Source organism: Harpia harpyja, chromosome 9 (assembly GCF_026419915.1).
Source record: "Harpia harpyja isolate bHarHar1 chromosome 9, bHarHar1 primary haplotype, whole genome shotgun sequence".
In the NCBI taxonomy this organism is placed as follows: Eukaryota; Metazoa; Chordata; class Aves; order Accipitriformes; family Accipitridae; genus Harpia; species Harpia harpyja.
This window is the reverse complement of record NC_068948.1, coordinates 38,869,183-38,888,920: the sequence shown is the minus strand read 5'-3', so window position 1 is coordinate 38,888,920 and position 19,738 is coordinate 38,869,183. Positions and strand designations below refer to the sequence as shown.

The window sequence follows — 19,738 nt, the reverse complement described above, 5'->3', positions numbered from 1 at the left end:
TGACTAGGCTGCAAAGACTTTGATATTTTACAGAAGCTCAGAATAAAAATCAGCTGCTGCTGTTGCCAAGTATATGTTACTGTTTTTATTTAAAAAAAAAAAAAAATCTTCCAAGAACAAATAAAACCAAACAAAGACATCTCATCCTCCTGTACTTTTGTTCCAAGGTACATTCAGACAGGTTGGTCCACTGGCTATCCATTTGCCGGAAGCTTTCAAGTTTATTCTTTTATTCCCTCCCGCATTTTAGCCCCTTCCATTTCAGAAGAGGAACAGCTGCACAGATGCTCTATAAATAAACTATATAATTTATTGGAAGAGGTTTTTTGTTTATTTTTTTATGCTACCACATATTCCCAGTTCTATCCTTTTCCATGCTCTCTACAAAACTGAGTCAAGTTCAACTCCAGCTTGCATTTGTCTATATGATGTGCTCAACCTTATAAACAATTGCAACTTTTTAGCCATTAATAACAAACTGTATGTACTAATTTTATGTTCATTGTAACTACTTTCTAACTATGTTAGGTCCTAAATTGACTTAACTATCAGAAATAACTTTGAAGAATGGTCCACAGGGTAGATATATATCAGTGATACACAGAAACCTCAACATACGGCTAATTTCTAATTCTCTGCTTATTTTTTAACAAATCAGTGCATTTTCAGGTAGACAGACCTCTCATCCTGTTACCAAAAAGAAAATCTGTTTTGTCTGCTCAGAGGACAGACAGACCTTTCTGACTAAAATCACTAATCTCATTTGTGTGTGCAGGAAGTGTGACAAATGGCTAGAGTAGTTTATCACACGTCTGTAACCATCAAGTCATAAAAGGAAAAAGATATTAACCTCCATAAACAAACTAGCATTCTATTTCTCAGCACAGCGGAAGTATACATTTAATAAGATAAGGATATGAAACACATGCTACTGATGAGATAAGGAACTTGCAGAAACAGTACAGACATAGATATGTCTCCTGTTATCCAAGTAAAAGTAAACACCATTCAAAACTTATTTTGGGAACTACATTTATAAGAAATTTTGTCTGTGATATCTACAGATAGACTGTGAAACTATGTGCCCAGTCACTGTTAACGCTATTTTTGAGGCTACAATTTAAATCCAGGTGCAGCTGAAGTTAACCAGAGGTTATGTGGTAACTCCAATGAGACCAGAATTTCATGGAGTTATTTCAAGCATGGTCCTTATTTAGGACTTAATGTTCTTAACTTTCACTTAACGTTCCATGGGAAGCCTCAAGTCAATGAAGTTGTTGGAATATTCAGCACTCAGGAGTTATTATTTAGACACTTGCATCTAGTTTTCTTCTTAACTCTAGCTCCAGAGTCTGTACCTTATATACGAGCAGTTTGCCGAGGTTTTCAACATTAGCCTGCTCTGACTGCACAGACAGGCCTTGCTTGCCTTCTATCTGCGGCCCAGCTGGATGAGCTGAACCTTGGATTGAGATTTTTTCATACAAGATTACTACCACAGGTTTTAAGTCCTCTTTTTACAAATGCACATTTCCTTAAAACGTGCATTTTCTACAAATATTTCTGAAAGCAAACATCTCTGCAAGGATGGCTGAAGCAAGTGAATGGTAAAGTGTGCAGATTCAAAACGAGCTAATTAAAAATGAACACGCACAAAATAGTCTGTGGTATTTAAACAGCTGCTTATGAAACCCAGTACAAGAACTTCACCGAGTAACGATATATATTATCATTCCGCAAGTGACAGTCTTCCACAACACAAGCCGTGCATAGATATCAGAAGGAGCACTCAATACAAGAACGGTGTCTCCATCATGCCTCCCGCTAGTACTATTTTTTATCATGCTTTCACCATGTCTGGCAAACAACCTATTTGATGTAAACAGGGGCAGAGCCAAAATACTGACTTAGTGTTTCACATACAGCTGCTTTCATGAGAAAATGAAAACTGTTACAAGATATTATGGACAACCCCTGGTTTGGGGCCAGTTGTCTTGAACCGGTGGTTTGAACATCTCTCTACCACCTGGGAGAATCAGCTTCCAATGCAGGTTTGGGCCAGCGAGGTCTGGCAATGCTGGAAGTGATAGTCTCTGCCTTATGCTAAATCAATTTAGAGCAGCATCGGAGTCTTAAGGGAAATGGTCAGCCTCAACAGCTGGTACATGGTGAGGCAGAAGGCAGTTTAATAGGGAAAATGACAACCCATAAGGAAAAGCAACCCCAGCTCACACTACTCATGATCTCAAAATACTGCCTTGGCACACAGAAAGCTCCTACCTCCCTTGAGAAGTTATGGGTTGGCTAAATAAAAGAACCTTGTCCCCACACATGCACAGAGAAGGAGCTAGAAATTTTCTAAAAATTATTTCTCTGAGAGACAAGAGTAAATTTCTTAACAGCCAGCAATGGAGGAAAACAGTCCTATGATTTATTGGCCTTGAGACTCTAAAAAGAATTCTTTGGCCTTTTTCCATTAAGATTTCGCAACCTATGTTATAGCCAGTGGGAAATTGTTTAATTCCCAAACCATGCCCTCAGTCATAAAATCTGTGAAGACGATTCATTATTATTTATGTGGTGCCACAGGCATGCATGGCATTTTACAGACAAATAGAAGATACAGCATCTGCCTTTAGAAGCTTAGGTGAATCTAACTGTTCACGTGTATGGGAAGCAGCGCTCAACTGGTCCTAGAGCAAACATTCCTCATCACTCAACAAATTAAGTAATGATACTCACCTGGGATGCTGGAAAGATTTAGACAGGAGGATATTTAGGAGACATGTGTGTCATTCCTGTCTAAAAATTTGTGACATTATTTCATTAAAACCGTAAGACTTTTCAAGTCATATGGTATTTTGTAATGGCTTTATGATTAAAATGTACTTAGTCTTGTATTATGAATTTCTAATAATATGTATGATAGGATGCAACAGCGTTGCTATGAAATCAGACCATAAATTCTGCACTGCCTAGCAATTTTTTCTCTGTGTGCACAGCACCGGGTAGAAGCTCACAGATTCCATCATACAACTCTAAACATAAAACATAAATTATTGGAAGAAAATCATTCAAGTGATTATCGCAAAAAAAATGTGTATCAGGTCTCCACATCAACTTCCTGAAGTATATAAAATCCACCCTTGCTCTGGTCTACGAAAAGTGAGCAGTTATAGCTCTCGGTAGGAAAGAGAGTTTGGGACCATTCACCTAGAAGGCAAAACTTTATCGTGGCAGTGGTTGTGAAAATAGCAATTATTGTCAATAAGCGTAGGCAGGAATTGTTAGATGGACTGAGACATTCTCGTTCAGATTTGCATACAAGATTAGCACATGCCTTCATCTTACAACCTCTGCACTAGCAATGAGGGTATACATGACATTGGCTGAACAACCGGGGTATCATAACAGGTATCTACACACCATACATTTGTTTTGAGAGTCAGATATAATGCGATTCCAGGAATTTTCATGTTGACATTGCTAAGCCACTCACACCCTCTCCTATTTCTTATTAACATATACAATAAGGTCTGTGTGCCTGCCTTTTTAGACAGCTGAGCAGCAAAGGTACCTAAAATAAACAATTATACCACCTCTACACAGAAGAAATGTCATTAATGCACATCCAAGTAAGGTACATGTGAACAGCAATGGTCAATTACATTGCATACATATGCAGATGTGTCCTGGCCCTGTAACACCAGCCCTAGAACACTGGCACCCATGGCACTCCTGCGAAGAAAACACCAGCAACACACTCCTCTGAAAACAAAGGAGCTTGTTTTATAACTCAGAGCTTGTAAATAAGAGAATATTGACTTTTTTTATTCACAGCGGTGAGGGTCACAATTCCTCTTAAGATGGAGTAATTTTGTCTTTGATTCTTGTATTTAACGCACAAATGAAAACCTGATGGGGGAGGGAGGAGAAGAGGGAAGCATCTCCTACTGGTGTTGAAAAACCTCCCCACTCATGTCTTCTAATTCTCAGGAGGTGACTATCTAGCTGAAATCAACTACAAAACAACAACCCCCCCCCCTCCCTATAAGCATAAAATTAAATTGAAGAAGGCCCCAGACTAATGCGCTCTAACATGTCAGGGCTGTCCCCTGCCAGGTGCGTGACAGTCCTGCATTCTAACCCTGTTCTTTATGTTCTGCATTTCTTTCATGTCAGTGGATATGCAATAGGTAGTGTAAACCTCTGCAATCAACATCAACAGAAGTGAAAGAATTAGCTGTAAAATGACTTACGGAGTAGCCTCTTCCTGAAAGCGATTGAGCAGAACTCTGTGGGAGGAAACAATATGCCACAGTAAGTAATGCAAGAGATTCTGTGTAATGTAAGATAAGAATCATTTTGCGATTCCCTCCCCCAGCCCAGTATTCCTTAGGGGAGAACTTCACAACCAGAGCGCCTCAAATGATCTTCTGACATTCTGCATGCTGCCACAGGAATAACAGCAAAAGAGCATTTCCAGGTGAGGGCTCCAGGGCTATTTCAGACAAGGGTTTCATAAGCTAGAGCAGGGCTTCGACAGCACCTCCCAGCTAAGGTAAAAGCTCTGAGCGTGGGATATGTCTTCATAGCAGCAGAGTACGCATTTTGAACCGTCCCTCTTCAGTACGTAACGGCAGCTTCCAAGGAACAGCACACGTGTAAGGATGCTCTCCTGAATCGGGGCTGCACATTTTGCCTCATCGACTCCAACTTTCAATCATGTAACCGTATATCCCACCTTCCATTCCCCTCTATGAATTTGCAAGCCTCCAGCCTTCATTGCTGCAGTATTACCATATGACAACTCTATCTGAAACAATAGCAGCAAAGCACTAATTTATCATCTCTCAGAGCTTTAATAAGCATTCTGTCCCTTTAGAATAAGTTAAGTTACATTGTTTAATCCTGCTCTTCATTTCAGCTCCTCCTGCTCCTTTCTCTACCACATCCTTACCTCTTTCACAGGCTGCTAAATCATTTGGTTCTTTTCCTTTTCATTACACCGTCTCCAGTCACTTGGATCCCTTTCCCCTCTCTACAAAGTAAGACTGTCGAGCTGCTGTTTTTCACTGGCAGTGGCTTTCTTGAAGCAGCTAAATGAATTCTACCCCTATCTCCAGCTGCTGCTATACGCCTTCTTTTCGGAAATTAAAAAGAAGCCGGGAACACTGGTGGCATATGACACCACATGACCCAGAAAGTACTCTGCAGGCCAATTTCCAAGTGTGATTTATAATCATGATGCCTTAGCTACATGATTTTATTAAACAAGATTCAGGGAGTCTTAGCAGTCCCGCTTCCAAGACTGATGTTCTAGTGGGTACCAAAGCCTGAACAAAAGTACTGAATTGTTGCAGGCTGATCTTGAAGATTGTTTCTTTTTGCAGCAGCGCCAGAAGTTATCGTGTTACTAAATCACCACAACAGCACAATACCCCCAAAGAGATTGATGCAAACTGATTGCAGGCTACTGCAAATACTTGTAATTTTCCACCAGTAAGATAACCATTCCTTTGTACTACCAGTTTGCAAACCTTTTGATCAGGAGAGACCTAGATACACGCAGAAACCTTTCCAGACTCCTGCACTCCATGGAAGACTCGATCACCTTGTCGGTCTGCCCATGCATGCTCTGTGCCACTATCTTGCAACTGCCCTGGACACCAGAGAAGCAATTTGCCAGCCAAGTGCCCGTGGAGGAAAGCTTCCAAAGCGAAGAAGAGACAACAGTAAAGCCCTACAACTAAGTGAGTGTGCTGCTGGAGGAAGGAGGGCTCCGCATTAACCCTCTCACCAGTTGGCACAGGAACCAGGGTGCCAGACAGAAGGAAAGCTGTGGCACAGCTCTTCACAGGTCTTACACACAGGTTTGCAGCCAATGTGTGACTGGGTGCCAGTCCCCATCCCTGGCATGCAACACCTGCACCTCTGTCCTGCTGTCAGGAGACCTCTGTTCTGCAGAAAAAGGACAGCCTTCACAGGGGAGTCTGAGATAGCAATAATAAACTGCTAACAGCATTTGACTTTCCACCTTTTGCATACTGCACGTTGATTTAGCCTCTGCCTTCAAACACTACAAAAAAGTAGAGAGTTATTTATAAACCTCTTTGGTGCAAATGGCCCAGAAATAAAGCTACAGACTGGTGAAATGAAGGGCAGCAGCATTTATCTCTGTTTTTGAGAAACTAAGACAAACCTATCCACCCCTCTAAATACTTTAAACAAACAAACAACTAACTCATGGAATTCAGCCTTGTATAGAAAAAAGGTTAATAACAATATCCTGCTATCTACATAAGTATGTTGAACAGCTGAACACAATTATCTGTTCTGACACTTTGGATAGCTTGATCAGGCAGTTCACCTAAAGTACACATGGAAATGAGGAGAGGGCCAATTACCTGCTTGGAGAGGTGGGAGGAGGAAAGGAGAAGGGCTGGCAGTTCTCACTCTCCCCACTCTCCCCTCCCCCATCAACTCAGTTTTAACAAAGACTGACAAGGTCCAACAAATTGGAAATAATAACCAAAAACAGCAACAAGAGGTTTCATTAGAAGCTTCTCTCTAGGGAAACAGCCTCTCAGAGCATTTTCACTTTAACAGTTATTTTCAATTATGTGCACGCCCAAAATATTTTCCTGGGATGGAGCAGACCCTTGGACAACAAATTCAAATGCACTAACAAGAGACCTGCTTTTCTTAGATATCTTTCAGGCACCCCAAGCTGTCCAAGAACCCCAGGAATGTGCAGACCACTGATTCAAAACCACTGAGTAGAAAACAATAAAAAGAGTTGCTGAATAAAGTGTTACATCAGAAATAATTAAAACTGAATGGCAATTTACTCTGGCATTTCTCACATCTAAGAACTTCTTCCTCCCTTACAAGTTTTAACATGAAATTTCCTGGAAATCGGGGGGGGAAAGGGGTTCCCCCCCCCTCAGAATTTTTATTGCCTGTATAAAGTTAGTAACTGGTGAATATTTTGGATTCAACTTGTAAAATCCTTTCCAACAATTAGGTTTACGCACAGCCATGTCCCACGCTCTCCAGAGCTGTTTGCATGCATTTTTCTGCACATCTAACAAACCGCTATTGCCTTCTTGGTTAGCCGGGAACACTGTGGGCTCTTTAGGAGGATCCATACCAACTGCCACATGTAGAAACTTTGAAAGCCCCAGCTAATATCAGCTATGAGTGCCAGAGCCGAACAGTTTGCATGCAACTGTGATGGATGTTCCTAAAGAAAAAAATCTTTGAGGGTTGATATAAACATAGCTCAATCCATATGTCTCTATATCAAGACCAAATAATGAAAAAAGTAATCAATCGTGGCTGCAAATATAAGAAATCTTAGTGGAAGTTTAATTTGGCATCTACCCAAAGTTGAAGAGACCTCCTTTGACTATGAATGAGTCCTTGCCTGGCAAGAGCAGTTACTGGGGCAAATCTTCAGCTGGAATGACTTACCGAGGCTCTTACCTACAGGACAGGAGCGCTTACATGGAGGGCCGTCATAAAATTCTTATTCTCAAAATAGTCTATTTGCTATTTTGGTCAATCTTCTCGTCTGAAGGTACCTCAAGCAGCAGGGTACAATGGTTTCTGTGGTACCTAGCTAGCCACATTCATGTTAGTGCTGCACCGACCAGCACAGCACCTGCCTGGTAGCTTTGGTTCACCCGAGACCAAAACCCAAACCAGCGCTTACTGCTTCAACCCAGGCACCCAAGCAGGCTCAGTTCTGGCCTTCAGACACTGTCTGAAGAAAGCATCGCAGGCAGGAAAGACGCAGCCAAACATGCAACTCCAAGACAGAGGATCGTGACCCCACCTGGCCAACTTTCTGCAGCCAGATGCAGGAACAACTACCTTTCCAAAAGCCTTCACATCTGCAAAACCCGACACTGCAGAAGAAGTAGGAAACGGGGAGAGCGATGTGGCCACAGCACCCAAGTGCTGGCCGCTCGGAGCAGGCAGGGGCCAGTGGGCATGCTCTGCCAGCCCTCTGGCGAAGCCAATGCAGCAGATGCCTCCATGCTGAGCTTGCAGACGCTGCTCCCCTTGGCTGCAGCTGCCACGTGAAGCAATCCCGAGCCGACCCTTGGGGAGGGCAGAGGCCCTCTCTGCCTGGCTTGAGCACCGGCTTTTGTGCCTCTCATGCTTCTTTCAGCACTGTCTGGAATACCCTGGGTTTCTAAGGGAGACTGTTACTAGTTAGAGGCAAAATGAGTGTGGTCTATGCATTTAATGACGCTTAAGTAGAACTACAGTGCTAGATGGCATTTGTGCATAAAGATAAATGGCTTATAATATTTTGCAGATGATGTGCTCTTTTACAACTAAAGATTTTTGGTTCCTTTTAAGCCCAAGGTTAAAAACAAAACCAGACAGCACAGACGAGGCATTTCAGTTATGTCACAGAGTGAATTACTTCTACCCTGGGATAGCTCTCGTGTTAATTACACTGGATATAAAAAAATACACCTTTCTGGCAGCAAAGACAAAATCTTACTGCTGAAAGACTCTACTATCCCCTCACCGATGTCCTTGAGAGTTTCAGTTACACTGCAATCTACAATTGTATTTAAAAGATTTCTTCCTTTATTCCTGACAAACACCGTGATTGCAATTTACAAAAGAAAATCATGACAAGATCTCACCAATAACCTTCAGCAGGTTTTCCAAGATCGTCTATTAAATTGACAGGAAAAGTTATTTCCCTTGTATAAATAAAAGCATGGCCTTCCACTGTTCTCACGATGCAAAAGAAATCAAGACACCCTCTGTTCAGTTTCTTAAAGCCATTGGGTTATTTACTGAATTAGAATGACAGTAGGAAGGGCTTTAAAATCCAGTAATAATCAAGGTAATAGGGCACCTCAAGCCAATTCCCCACTCTCAATGGGTCAGGCAGATTTCAACTTGGATCTTTTGTATCCTTGACACATGAACTAACTATAAGAGGATTGGATAAAAGCAGGTGATGGCAGCATGACCACAAAATTAGCTGTTGTTTTTAATATTCACTTCCCTCCTCTTTGGTTAAAAGACCTAAATCAACATATTCCAGAAATGTCAAGAGTTCATTCCAGCTTTTCTGAAATATGCCACTTTTGTTAGCTGAAACCAAAAGTATATCAAGTACCTCCAAGTCAGCTGTTGAAATAGCCATTTTGGGCAAATAGCTATTTCTATGTGGGCACAGGACAGTCCCTAGAAAGAGCCTCCTAGCACTATTATGAACACCACCCCCATATTAGTGTGGAAACTGAGGCAGAGAAAGACTTACACAGGCCCAGTGTCACCCAAGGAGTCCCCAGCAGAGGAGGGAACTCATGCAGACTTCCCAGCTCCTATTTAGTGCCTAATCTTGCCTGGCCAAATCACAGGCCCAAACCTATCATACGGCCTAACGCCACAAGCCTGATTTGGTTGATTAGCACTCAGCAGAGTTAATCAATGATATGGAGAGAACTAATTTTTAATTATCTTTTATAGCATTTTTTCAGGATGAAAACTCACCTCAGCTGTACCTGTCTTCCACTATTTCTCAGTTATTCCGATTCCGCAGTCAGATAGGACTGAGGCACAAGGAAGCATGCATGTTCATGACCTGGTCATTTATAGAACATTCAACAACAGAATATTGGTTCAGCTTTGAATACCAGAGAAATCTAGTACTTCCTTTCCAAGCAAGTCCCTTAGAAAACTCAAATGTCTTGGAATAAGAGGAGTAAGTGGGGAGGAGGGCAAAAAGAACCAAGGGCAGAAGATATCCCAGACCTTAACATGGAGTCTCTTAATGCAATTAATTTCCATAGTCACACTCCTGTCTGTTAATACAATGAGTTCAATTGACTTGGCAAAGGTCACAGAGTGTATCTGATGTTCACTTAGATTAGACCAGGACCTGACAAGATAACCACAATACATGATGAATGATTTTCGACGTCATGCAAAACTTGAACGTGTTCCTTCTTTAATTCACTTATTTTATTATGTTGGATAAACAAAGGGGTTTATGCTTGGAAATACTGCAAAACCAGTTCAGTAAGATATCAAACTACACAAGGTCTAAACATCTGTAACTGGCTTGATAAGCTACAGAACAGCTTCCACCAAGACACTTAGATTCCTGCAGCTGATGGCCATTGACAGCAGAAGGAAAGATGGCTGCTGACCAGGAACAAATGAACTGCATACAAGTAAGCCAGGAACAATATGAAAAGACCTCACATTTCCGAAACACACAGAACATGCATGAATGCTGCTCCCATTCAAACCATCACCCCTCGGCCAACTTCAGAAAAACTTCTCCAGGCTTTCTTTCTTCCTAGCTATGCTTCAGTACCTGAAGCTTCATGCAAGTCATTACAACTTTGCTCATCATTTCTGCTGCAGCAGTCTTCATGCAAGCATTTCGTATTTTGAGGGACACAAAGATAAAAGTAGATAGCATGCTGAAGGGACGTGAATTTTTGCCTCCAGAAGAACGTGACTTGAAAGGTTTTGTAATCCTTGCATGTATATTCAGACAAGTTTCCCAAGAACTCATGGTTTGAGGAGGGGGTCTTAAAACTATTCTGTTGCTACCTTTGTTTCACTAAGCTTTACAATGCTCTTATTCCACTTTTCAAACTGGGGATCAGATTCTAGTGTGTTACATATGGGGAACAGCTGACAGCACATGCCACAAAAGAGTCTGCAGTCCACAGGTTGCTATCCCAGGCCTTCCAAAAAACTCCTTCAACTCACTCAGTTAACATCCCTGACTATCGCACTAAGGTGTTCCTGGCCTGAGACATGCCAAGCTCCGTTGTCCCACCGCCACCCTGCTCAGAGCCAAGACCAGGTTGTCCCACATATGCCAAAGATTGAAAAATGGATAAATATGGACCTGTGGTGCGACTGTAGTCCAATTCTCAGTTCAGAGGCTCATTTGATCATGCTTCTGGCAAGGTACTTCAGCCTGAGGCACACATAACAGACCTGCAGCTTTGTACCCTGCTGCTGCTTTAATCCCTTTGCCCCAGGAGGGGAAGCATGGTACAGAAAGTAGGAGGGAAGGGGGGAGATAGGTGCCTGTGATGGCACACAAAGAAAAGCAGATCACAGTGAACTGTTTGAATTAGAAATCACAGAAGTTATTTTGTATTCATCTACCAGAGAGAGAATTTTATATCTAGTCTACACAATATGCTAAACACTTATCAAAGAACATTTAGAGAGAGGAAAATCTCTGCATTTCATAAAAGACTGCTTTTCGTTTATTATGTTTAAAGAAAAACAAACAAACATATGAGGATAGAACGATGGAAAATTAGAAAAGAAAGCCTGAGGGATGGGGGATGAGAGGAAAAAACTCTGAACAACTTAGTAGCAGGGCTTGCTGGTTTTATGCACAGCTGAAGCCAATCCCTTGAAAAGGAGAGTTTTGACTCTTAAGTGGCCAGCACCTCTTGCAACATATTTCCTAATCAGTGAGTATTTATGGTCGATATTTTATATTTCCAATTTCCCCCTAAGGGCTCGTGAGAAAGCAGCACACCTGCCAACCTTTTCAGCTGGGCCAATAATTGCCAATTTGCTCTTTGCCTTAGTATATCACTCAATTTAGCCCTGGCTGTGCCCTGCATACATCCTCATTCATCTCTGTGCCCCCATGACAATTAGAGTGTTAGCTTCAGCTAACTAGGGCAACTATTCTACTAGGGTTGGAAGACAATTATTAGTCTATTTTCCCATCTTGTGGCAACAAAATTGAGAATCCATGACAATTACATACAGCAATTCTGCACTCTGCCGCCTGCTCCCCCTCCTTGCCCCCACCTTCCGAATATTTCAAATTATCACAGCTCTACTACCACATTCAAATTTTCCATGTTCACAGGGAGTGAGGCTTCTATTTAAATGATAATGAGGGACGATCCATTCAATTTAGTGAGGGAGAAAATCCATTAAAAAGCAGGCAGTTCTTAAGCTGATGGGTCAAGAAAAAGATAAAAACCTTTTTTTCAAGCCATTATACAAGGCTCTGTGGATTTTTGGACTGTTCAGGACATCAGAAAAGATTAGGACAATTATGGAACATGGGGAAAAACCAAAACAAAATGCCCAAGCCTTCCACTTTTACTTGGGTCAACACAACAAAATAGCAATATGGCTTATCTGGCTCTTAATTCTCTGGCAACTTCCAATTACCTCACTATGAAAGAGAGCAGAGGAAAATCCCATTTTGGAAAAAGGCTGCTGACTCTGTGTTGGTTGTAGAAGACCTGAGAGTACATGTGTAATAGGCGTGTCAGTTTTGTAGTAGATTTTAAGGGAATTTTACATTGACACTGGGAACATAAACAAGTGGCAAATTCCCACCCACTCTCCCCCACACCACACCATCTGCTGTGCAAACCTGGGCTAAAACATCTCTGTTTTTCTGCTCCGAAGTTTCATCACCCCAAAGACGAGACCAGCCTCAACAAATCAAACCTCTGCAGCCAGAGGTGATTTCACTAGATCATAATAAGCATTTTTTTCCCCAATGACCCATAATAAATGGCACTCAGTATAATGTCTGGAAAGACGCGCTATACAAGACAGACAATTGCTGTCTTACTATGAAGTTGTAGCACTCTCTCCCCACAGAAGTTTCATTGTGGCAAAGAAGCAACAAAACGCTCTGGGTTTTGTTGTGGACGGACTGATGGCTGTGACTGTGTGTGCAAGACATAATCAATCATTTGCTTCAGTTTTCTTTAGAGTGCAATTATTTCACGACAGACCAGGCCACCTCTTGACTTCATGGTCCATTAGAGACTAATGACATGCATTAATGTAAATAAAGAACAACTTGCTGGCATCCCATTGAACAAGTCACCTCAAGAAACAAATCACACGGAGGAGCTAAGCTGTTCATAATAGCGCCTTCTAAATGGAGACCGACAATGAAGCCGGAGGGAGGACTCCGGTGCTCCTAAGGTGGCAATGCTGAACGCTATAGCCGACACTTTCATACACATATTTCCCACCACACCTGCTGTGTGCTGCCGTACAGCAGCCAAACCTGCCACCTCCTGCCTCATTTACTCCATTGTTCACCCAAGTTAATGGGGAAAGAGATGGGAGGGAAAGGCAGCATGAAAATTAGTCCTGAAGGCCAAATGCACCAAGAAACAGCAGGAGAGCTACTTGGGGCAGAGCGAGAAACAAGCCCAGGTGCCTCCTGCTGCAGAGCATCCGTCTGCAAGGACAGGTGGCCACCCCAGCACAACCGTGTGCTAGAGCCTCGATTTATAACCGCTAGCCACAAGGAAAATCCATCCCTGCCTTCCCTTTATGTCCTTACTGCCCTGTGGCTTTTTAACCCTCAGTGCCACACGTAAGGGGGTTGCATCAGTTCAGCTGCACACCACCTATTTAAACAGCACACTGGGAAATACAGTTTCAGAACCATACAGGGACCAGGCACAGCTGGACAGAAAATCCTGCAGGAATTGACACTCAGTAGCATGTCGTCGTCTTCTCTCCCCTTCCCTGCTCCTGCTCTACAAAAAGAAAAAGTCTGCCGCCTTATTCCTTTGCACGCAAATGGGGAAAACCATCAGATTGCACCCGTGGGACTTTCTAAGACTTTCTGACAGTCACTAAATAGACTACAGAACATTTACTAGTACGCGAGGAAGCGTTATACGTAATTAAAGCTAAATTGCACTCATCAAATAATGAACGAAGAGCATTCTGTGATTCATGAACCTTACTTTTCAAACTGTTTAATTACTAATTTGAAAAATTCTCATTTGCAATGGGTCACTAGGTCATGAGAGTAGCTTCAGCAAAGCTCTGAAGTGTGCCCTGGCCTTCAGGCACTGCCCAAATGTCCCCGTTGACTAAAAAAGAACGGAGTGCCTATTTCCCACTGAATTTCACTGGCTGCTGAACTAGCTTTGAAGATTTTGTAGGAATTAGGCACTCAGACTCAATTCCTGCAGGCTCAGCCTGCAACTGTGGGAGCAAAGGGAAAGGAGGAGAAAAACTGGAAGTGCATCGGCTTAACAAGAAAAGTCTCTAAGACCACTTAACACTTTGACGTAAGCTAGTCGCTAAGTTTGAATATGTTATTCCTCTCCCGCAGCCCCACGTTACGGTACATCAATGCTACCAGGTGCCCCTGCTCACATACCTGTCACGAGTGGCCAAGGAGAGGGGAAGGAGAGAATCGCATAAATATATGTATATATAAAATTATGATCATAATTGACTAGTAACACAGTCAAAGATGCCCCGCAGCAAGGGGATTTGTCCAAAGGGCCCCCCCCTCGCCGACTTTCCCCACCGTGGCGCGTGGGTTCACAATCCTGGAAGCAGATCACAGGACACGTTATTTTTCTCTTCCTCCCACTGCGTCGGCTGTTTACAGCACCCCATTCACACTCTAAACATGTAGAGAGAATTTTCCCCCGTCACATTTCCCTGTCAGAGCTGTCAAGCTGAATCCCGCTTTAATCTGCCAAAAGCACTTTTCTGCTGACATTTTTAATAAATACTTTCAGCTTTTAAACACATTTGTGGGAGCCATTTTTTCCCCTTTTTCTCCCTTCTCCTCCTGTAGAATGGGCTCTGAAAGCCTTAATAGCAAATACATTACACTTATCAAAGGCTTCCCCCCCCTTCCTTTTGCATCCTGAAGCGGAGGTAGTGTTTTCAATTTTAAAGCTAAATTAACTGTCCAATTGAATTTAGCTGGTGTGAGCCGTTTTCTGTGACAGGTTTTAGTTATGAAGCATATTTTACATTAATAGAACTCAACATGAAAACCACTCGCTCTGGGATTTCTGTGGCTTGCCATTGAAATGGCAAATTTAATATTTCAGACATGCTTGTGCCAGCGTTTGATTATTGTTCTTCATTTAAATCTCTCCTAACGGGAAAGGTCCTAATTAGTAAAAAATCATGTTTTAATGAAGGCAAAATGCTAATTGCTAACACAAAAAGCCTTCATATAAAATTATCCCAGCACTGCCATTGATTTCTTGGTGACTCAAAAGCCCATTTGTGTGTTTACACACTAAGGCACCATTTGCTTTTGTTTTATCATAACATTTCACTCAACGTACCATCGAATTTCCTGAGAGAAAGACAGCTTTCCCCCAAAAACCTTTCATATCTTGGAGGCAGGAAGCATAAAATTAGATGAACTGACTTTGCACCCAAACTACGTGATTATATGCAGTAGCTAAACCTAAAGATACTGTAAAAAGCTTTTTAACACAACTTCTTTGAGAAAACAAAACAAAACATCGAGCCATTTTTCCCCGAGGAATAACAATTCCATTTTGTTTTCCCATCTCTGATCTTTCGCTTATCATATTATTTGCACCATGATTATAGTGTTTGCAAGGCAGCTCAACCACTTATGCCATAACACTCAATCATGACATAAAAAAAAGTTATTACACAGTGACCTCTGGATGCCAACATTTGTTCAGCAAGATTTATGAAAAGCCATGTCAGCAGCGGGAATTGCAGCAATGAAGCGATGCTTTCTCCTGAATGGTACTTACATCACTGAGACGGTCCCTTGAGCTGCTCCGCTGAGAGCTTGTGGCCTCCCTGATGCTGTCTTCCTCGCTATTTCTGCCACTTCTGCTTGTAGGGACCTTCATCTAGAGGGAGAAGAAGGAGGGGGAAAAAGGAGATTTTCAAGCACTGCTCTGCCACCTGTTCCCGAGGTTGCCGACAGCGGTTTAGTCAACATTTCACTCCTACACCCACGGCACCGTGGAGAGGATGCTTTTGAACACACGGGGCTTCTCTGAAGTTGTGCTTGACCATGTGTATGCATGTTCCCTTTCACTAACATGCGAGGGAAGGGGTGCTTTTAGCACTCCTGGAAGCAGGCAAGGCTGTGCCAAAGTCCTAGGGCCTGACGCGAGAGGGTAAGCGGACAGACAAACCCTCTTCACTCTTTGTTACCAGCAAACCTCAACTGTGACGCTGGTGTTTCAGTATTGCTGCTTGCTGCCGGGCCACCGCTGACCCAATGGCCAGGTCTCCGGTTCCTAGTCCAGAGACGTGCCTTGGGGCCACCCCCCCATGACTGCACTGAAAGGTTGGTACCGGCATGATGGCCAGGTGCCTAAATACCAGCTGTCCAAATACTGTGAGGAATACTGGCCTGAAACAACTTGCTTGAGATAATGCACAAAATTTGAAGTAGAGCATGATTAACTCTTACAGCCAAGGCTGGTTCTCTAACCACTAAATCATCCTTCTTCCTTCACTTGAAGTTATGCTTGTGTTTGTACATAAGTGAGAGTCACCAACGTTTGAAATGACAGCAACTTTCTGCTCACATCTGCAAAGAGTTTTACAGGGGGAGGAGAAGGATAGGATAGATATGTCGTTCACAGCTTCATTCCTGGGCTCATTTACTAACAAATTATTCTGCTAATTCCCCTGTGAAATATTGGGTGGAAAGAAGTGTTTAATTTATTAATAGGTTCTATTCATATCAGTTTGGTTCCATTTAAATTACACTATTTAAAATGTCGGCTTGTACAAATTGGTACTTTCAATGGCAATAAAATCCCCTTGTTTCTTTCTGTCCTATTTCATTGCAGTCTCAGTAGCTAGCAGGGTTTGCTCATGGTGCTCTCATATAACCCCAGCGCATTCAAGTAGCCCTGCTGCTGCGGCACAAGGAACCATGCTCGGTGGGCACGCTGCCACAACGCAGGCACTGCAACCTGAGCCCTGGGAGCACACTGATCACTACACTCCCATGGATGTTTGATATCACTGCCAGCTAAGTGCCCCACAGTCTATTAATATTTTAATAGAATATTCAGGATACTATACCGAGAACGAGCTCCTGTACTCATCCAGTCTGGAGTGCACAACCCCGTACAGGCTTGTATAGTAGAAGACAGGGAAACCATCATGCTCATGTTCAAGCAACAGTAAATTTCTGATTAAAGTCCTTACTCTGCATGCCTTTCTGCCACCTTACACCTCATCAATAACACTTTCTTCCTCAGGATAAGACTTTTAGACTTAGCCACATCGAAGTGTCAGAAATACAAATTTGCTCATGGCCACCTCATCACACAACCACTGCCCTCAGCATCAGTGTCCTGCCTCAGCCATTGTAAACCACCTTTCCAAAGTGTTGCCCACCTGCAAACTTTTATCAAGACTGATTTTTCATCTTCGCTACTACATCAAAATGTTCAAACAACACAGCAACGAGAGGTAATCCCTGCTGGGATCTGCTAGAAGCATTTCCAACCAACAGTGAGCCTGCAATCGCAACTACCAGCATCAAGTATAAAGGCAGGAAATAATCCACTTGAAATTCATCATATTGAATCCACGTTGTCTGTTTCCTTAATAAAAAGGCCAACAGCATCAAGCACAGATATCTAACTATACTATACTAATACTGTGGCCATTATCCATTAAATTTTTAATCCCACATGTAATTAATTAAATTTGACAAGATTTTTTTTCTAAGTACATAAAATGATTGTCATTCACTTACTTTATTCTTTTTTAGGTCTTTATTAACCAATTATTATTTCAGCTATCCCATTATCTTGCCTAGGATTGATGCCAAGCCAATTGAACAAATGGTAATACCCCATTAATTACAGCCTTTTGAAAACACTGGCACACCAGCTTTCTTCCATCATCTGAATCTTCTTACACTTACTCAAAACCCAACTCTACTGGTTCCCAGCCATCAGCCAGCTCTTCTGCAACTTTTGGATGTGAAGTATCTGATCTGCCAATTCCAAAGCTTCCAGACATAGCATGTGCTTTGTTTCTCCCTGAAATAGGAACCACTTAGCTATTACAGTACAGAATTACAATTTCCCTAAATACAGTACAGAAATACCCATTGAATTCTACAGCTTTCTGATTTCTGATCCATAACCCTAGCACTCCCACCTAGGAACACATCAAAGCCTGTCAAAATTATTACACTTTTGACCTAAGCAACTCCTAGACAGCTGCAAATTGAAGGAAAAATAAATTCCACCATTCCAAATCCTTTCAGCTTCCCAAGTGCAAATGTTCACTAGAATTATTCAAAAGGACTAACCTGCCAGCTGTTTAAAGTTAGCACAGACTCACCCAACCTGTTACCAGACTCCAACCTTTTGCTGTTTTTCTTGAGTTACACTCAGCTCCCAACACCACCTGTTTCTTTTCTCCAAATTTCATTAAAGGAAAACTACACCTACACCCATGGTAACAAATTGAGACAATTTGACCTGACAAGGTCTTGCACGGGCAAGCAAATTAGAAGCATCACTGCTGCCATTAACCTTTCCAAGTAAATATCAATTATTAAACTTGCTGCACTACCTCTGTCCCCAGTTTGCTGCTGTGAATTAAGAGGGTCATCAGCCTTTTTGACAGATCTTGTTCATTTACACCTGCTGCCTGCCAGCAGGGGAGCCCGCACACCCGCAGCCAGAGTGCTGAGCCAAGCTGCCTTAATTCATCAGTAATTACCCTAATGAGCCACATGCAGGACCCAACTAGGAGGACAAGTTGTTCTGCTAAATGGATGCATTGGTTTCACGGGCACTCTCTGCAGACCTGGGTATTAGCAAACTGGTCAAAAGCTTCTTTCCCAAAGTTGCTTCTGGCTTGGCTGCTTGATTTCTAGTGATTTTCTCTAGGTGTTTTCGCTTGAGTTGCAGAAATTCCTCCTGAACATGTTCCCTAATTGAGCTTTACTATAAAAACTAGTATTCCTCTCCCTTTGAAAAGATTACTACTTTTTTAGAGTCTGCAAAGGCTCTGCGGGCCAGAGGCGAGGCGGGCTCCCAGCCCCAGCCCAGGGACGTCATGACCGCCTTGGCACGGCACAGACCCAAACACGCAACTCCTCAAATTCATATGCAAAACACACTATGTCCTCTTGTAGAACACATTGCCAGAGACTTACACAGACTTTAGAGCAACACCAGCCACCATTATTAAATACCTTGGGTAGAGGAGCCAAATAACCCATCTAAATGTAGGCTTGAGAAGGGGAGGGCCGTCTGAGAGAAGCTGCCTTTCCGCTTGGATAAAGCCACCCTACCAATGTTACGGAAAAGCATTAAAATCCTAACAAGCAGCGTTTAGAGAGGAGCCCCCTCTCCAGCTTGTTGACTTTGCCTCTCTGAAAGTACCCACACAGCCCACTGCTGTTTTCTGCTTTGACAGCAGCAAAGGCCCTTCTCCAGGCCCTGCCAGACGGTGTTTTCCAGTCAGCATAACAGAGCCGAAGCAGAAACTGGGGAAACAGCAGGTAGAAGCATATGTGGGCCAAATTGGAGTATGTTTGATCGCATTGTCTTTAGGTCTGCTCAAAATATTTTAGGAGTCATCTGAGAAGCAAAAAGTCTCAAAATAACCCCAATGCCCAAAGCTCAGCAAGAGAGAGTCTTGGAAAGGTGCTGCCTCGTCTCTGGAGGTTTCGGGGAGTGGGAGGGAATCTTTTCTTGAACGTAGGTTGACTACTGTGTCACTTCAGGACAGCTAAACTGGAACAAAATAAAAAGGCACAAGGGGACAACTGAAGTTATTTGGCAATTTCTCTCTTCCAAAGGCCAAATCCTGTCCTCATGCAAATCCTAAGTCAGCAAGATGTTCATGTCAGTATGTATTCACTGAAACATTAAATAGGTGTCGAAGTTTTACTCCAGCAGAGCCTATTTCATCACTGAAGTTAACG

At 42.6% G+C, this 19,738-nt stretch overlaps 1 protein-coding gene across 16 annotated transcripts in view; it reads right to left on the bottom strand.

The window, feature by feature from the left end:
• The window catches only part of FBRSL1 (fibrosin like 1), a 558,326-nt gene that overhangs the window by 294,171 nt on the left and 244,417 nt on the right, over positions 1-19,738 (bottom strand). For 14 of the 16 annotated variants that reach the window (XM_052798081.1, XM_052798088.1, XM_052798095.1 and 11 more), the window contains exons 3-4: positions 15,567-15,668; positions 4,260-4,295 (exon numbers count right to left, since the gene is read on the bottom strand). In XM_052798081.1, the coding sequence (XP_052654041.1) occupies positions 4,260-4,295; positions 15,567-15,668 (138 nt within the window). The remainder of the gene's footprint in view (positions 1-4,259; positions 4,296-15,566; positions 15,669-19,738) is intronic. The other 2 variants (XM_052798085.1, XM_052798090.1) reach the window with 1 other exon arrangement.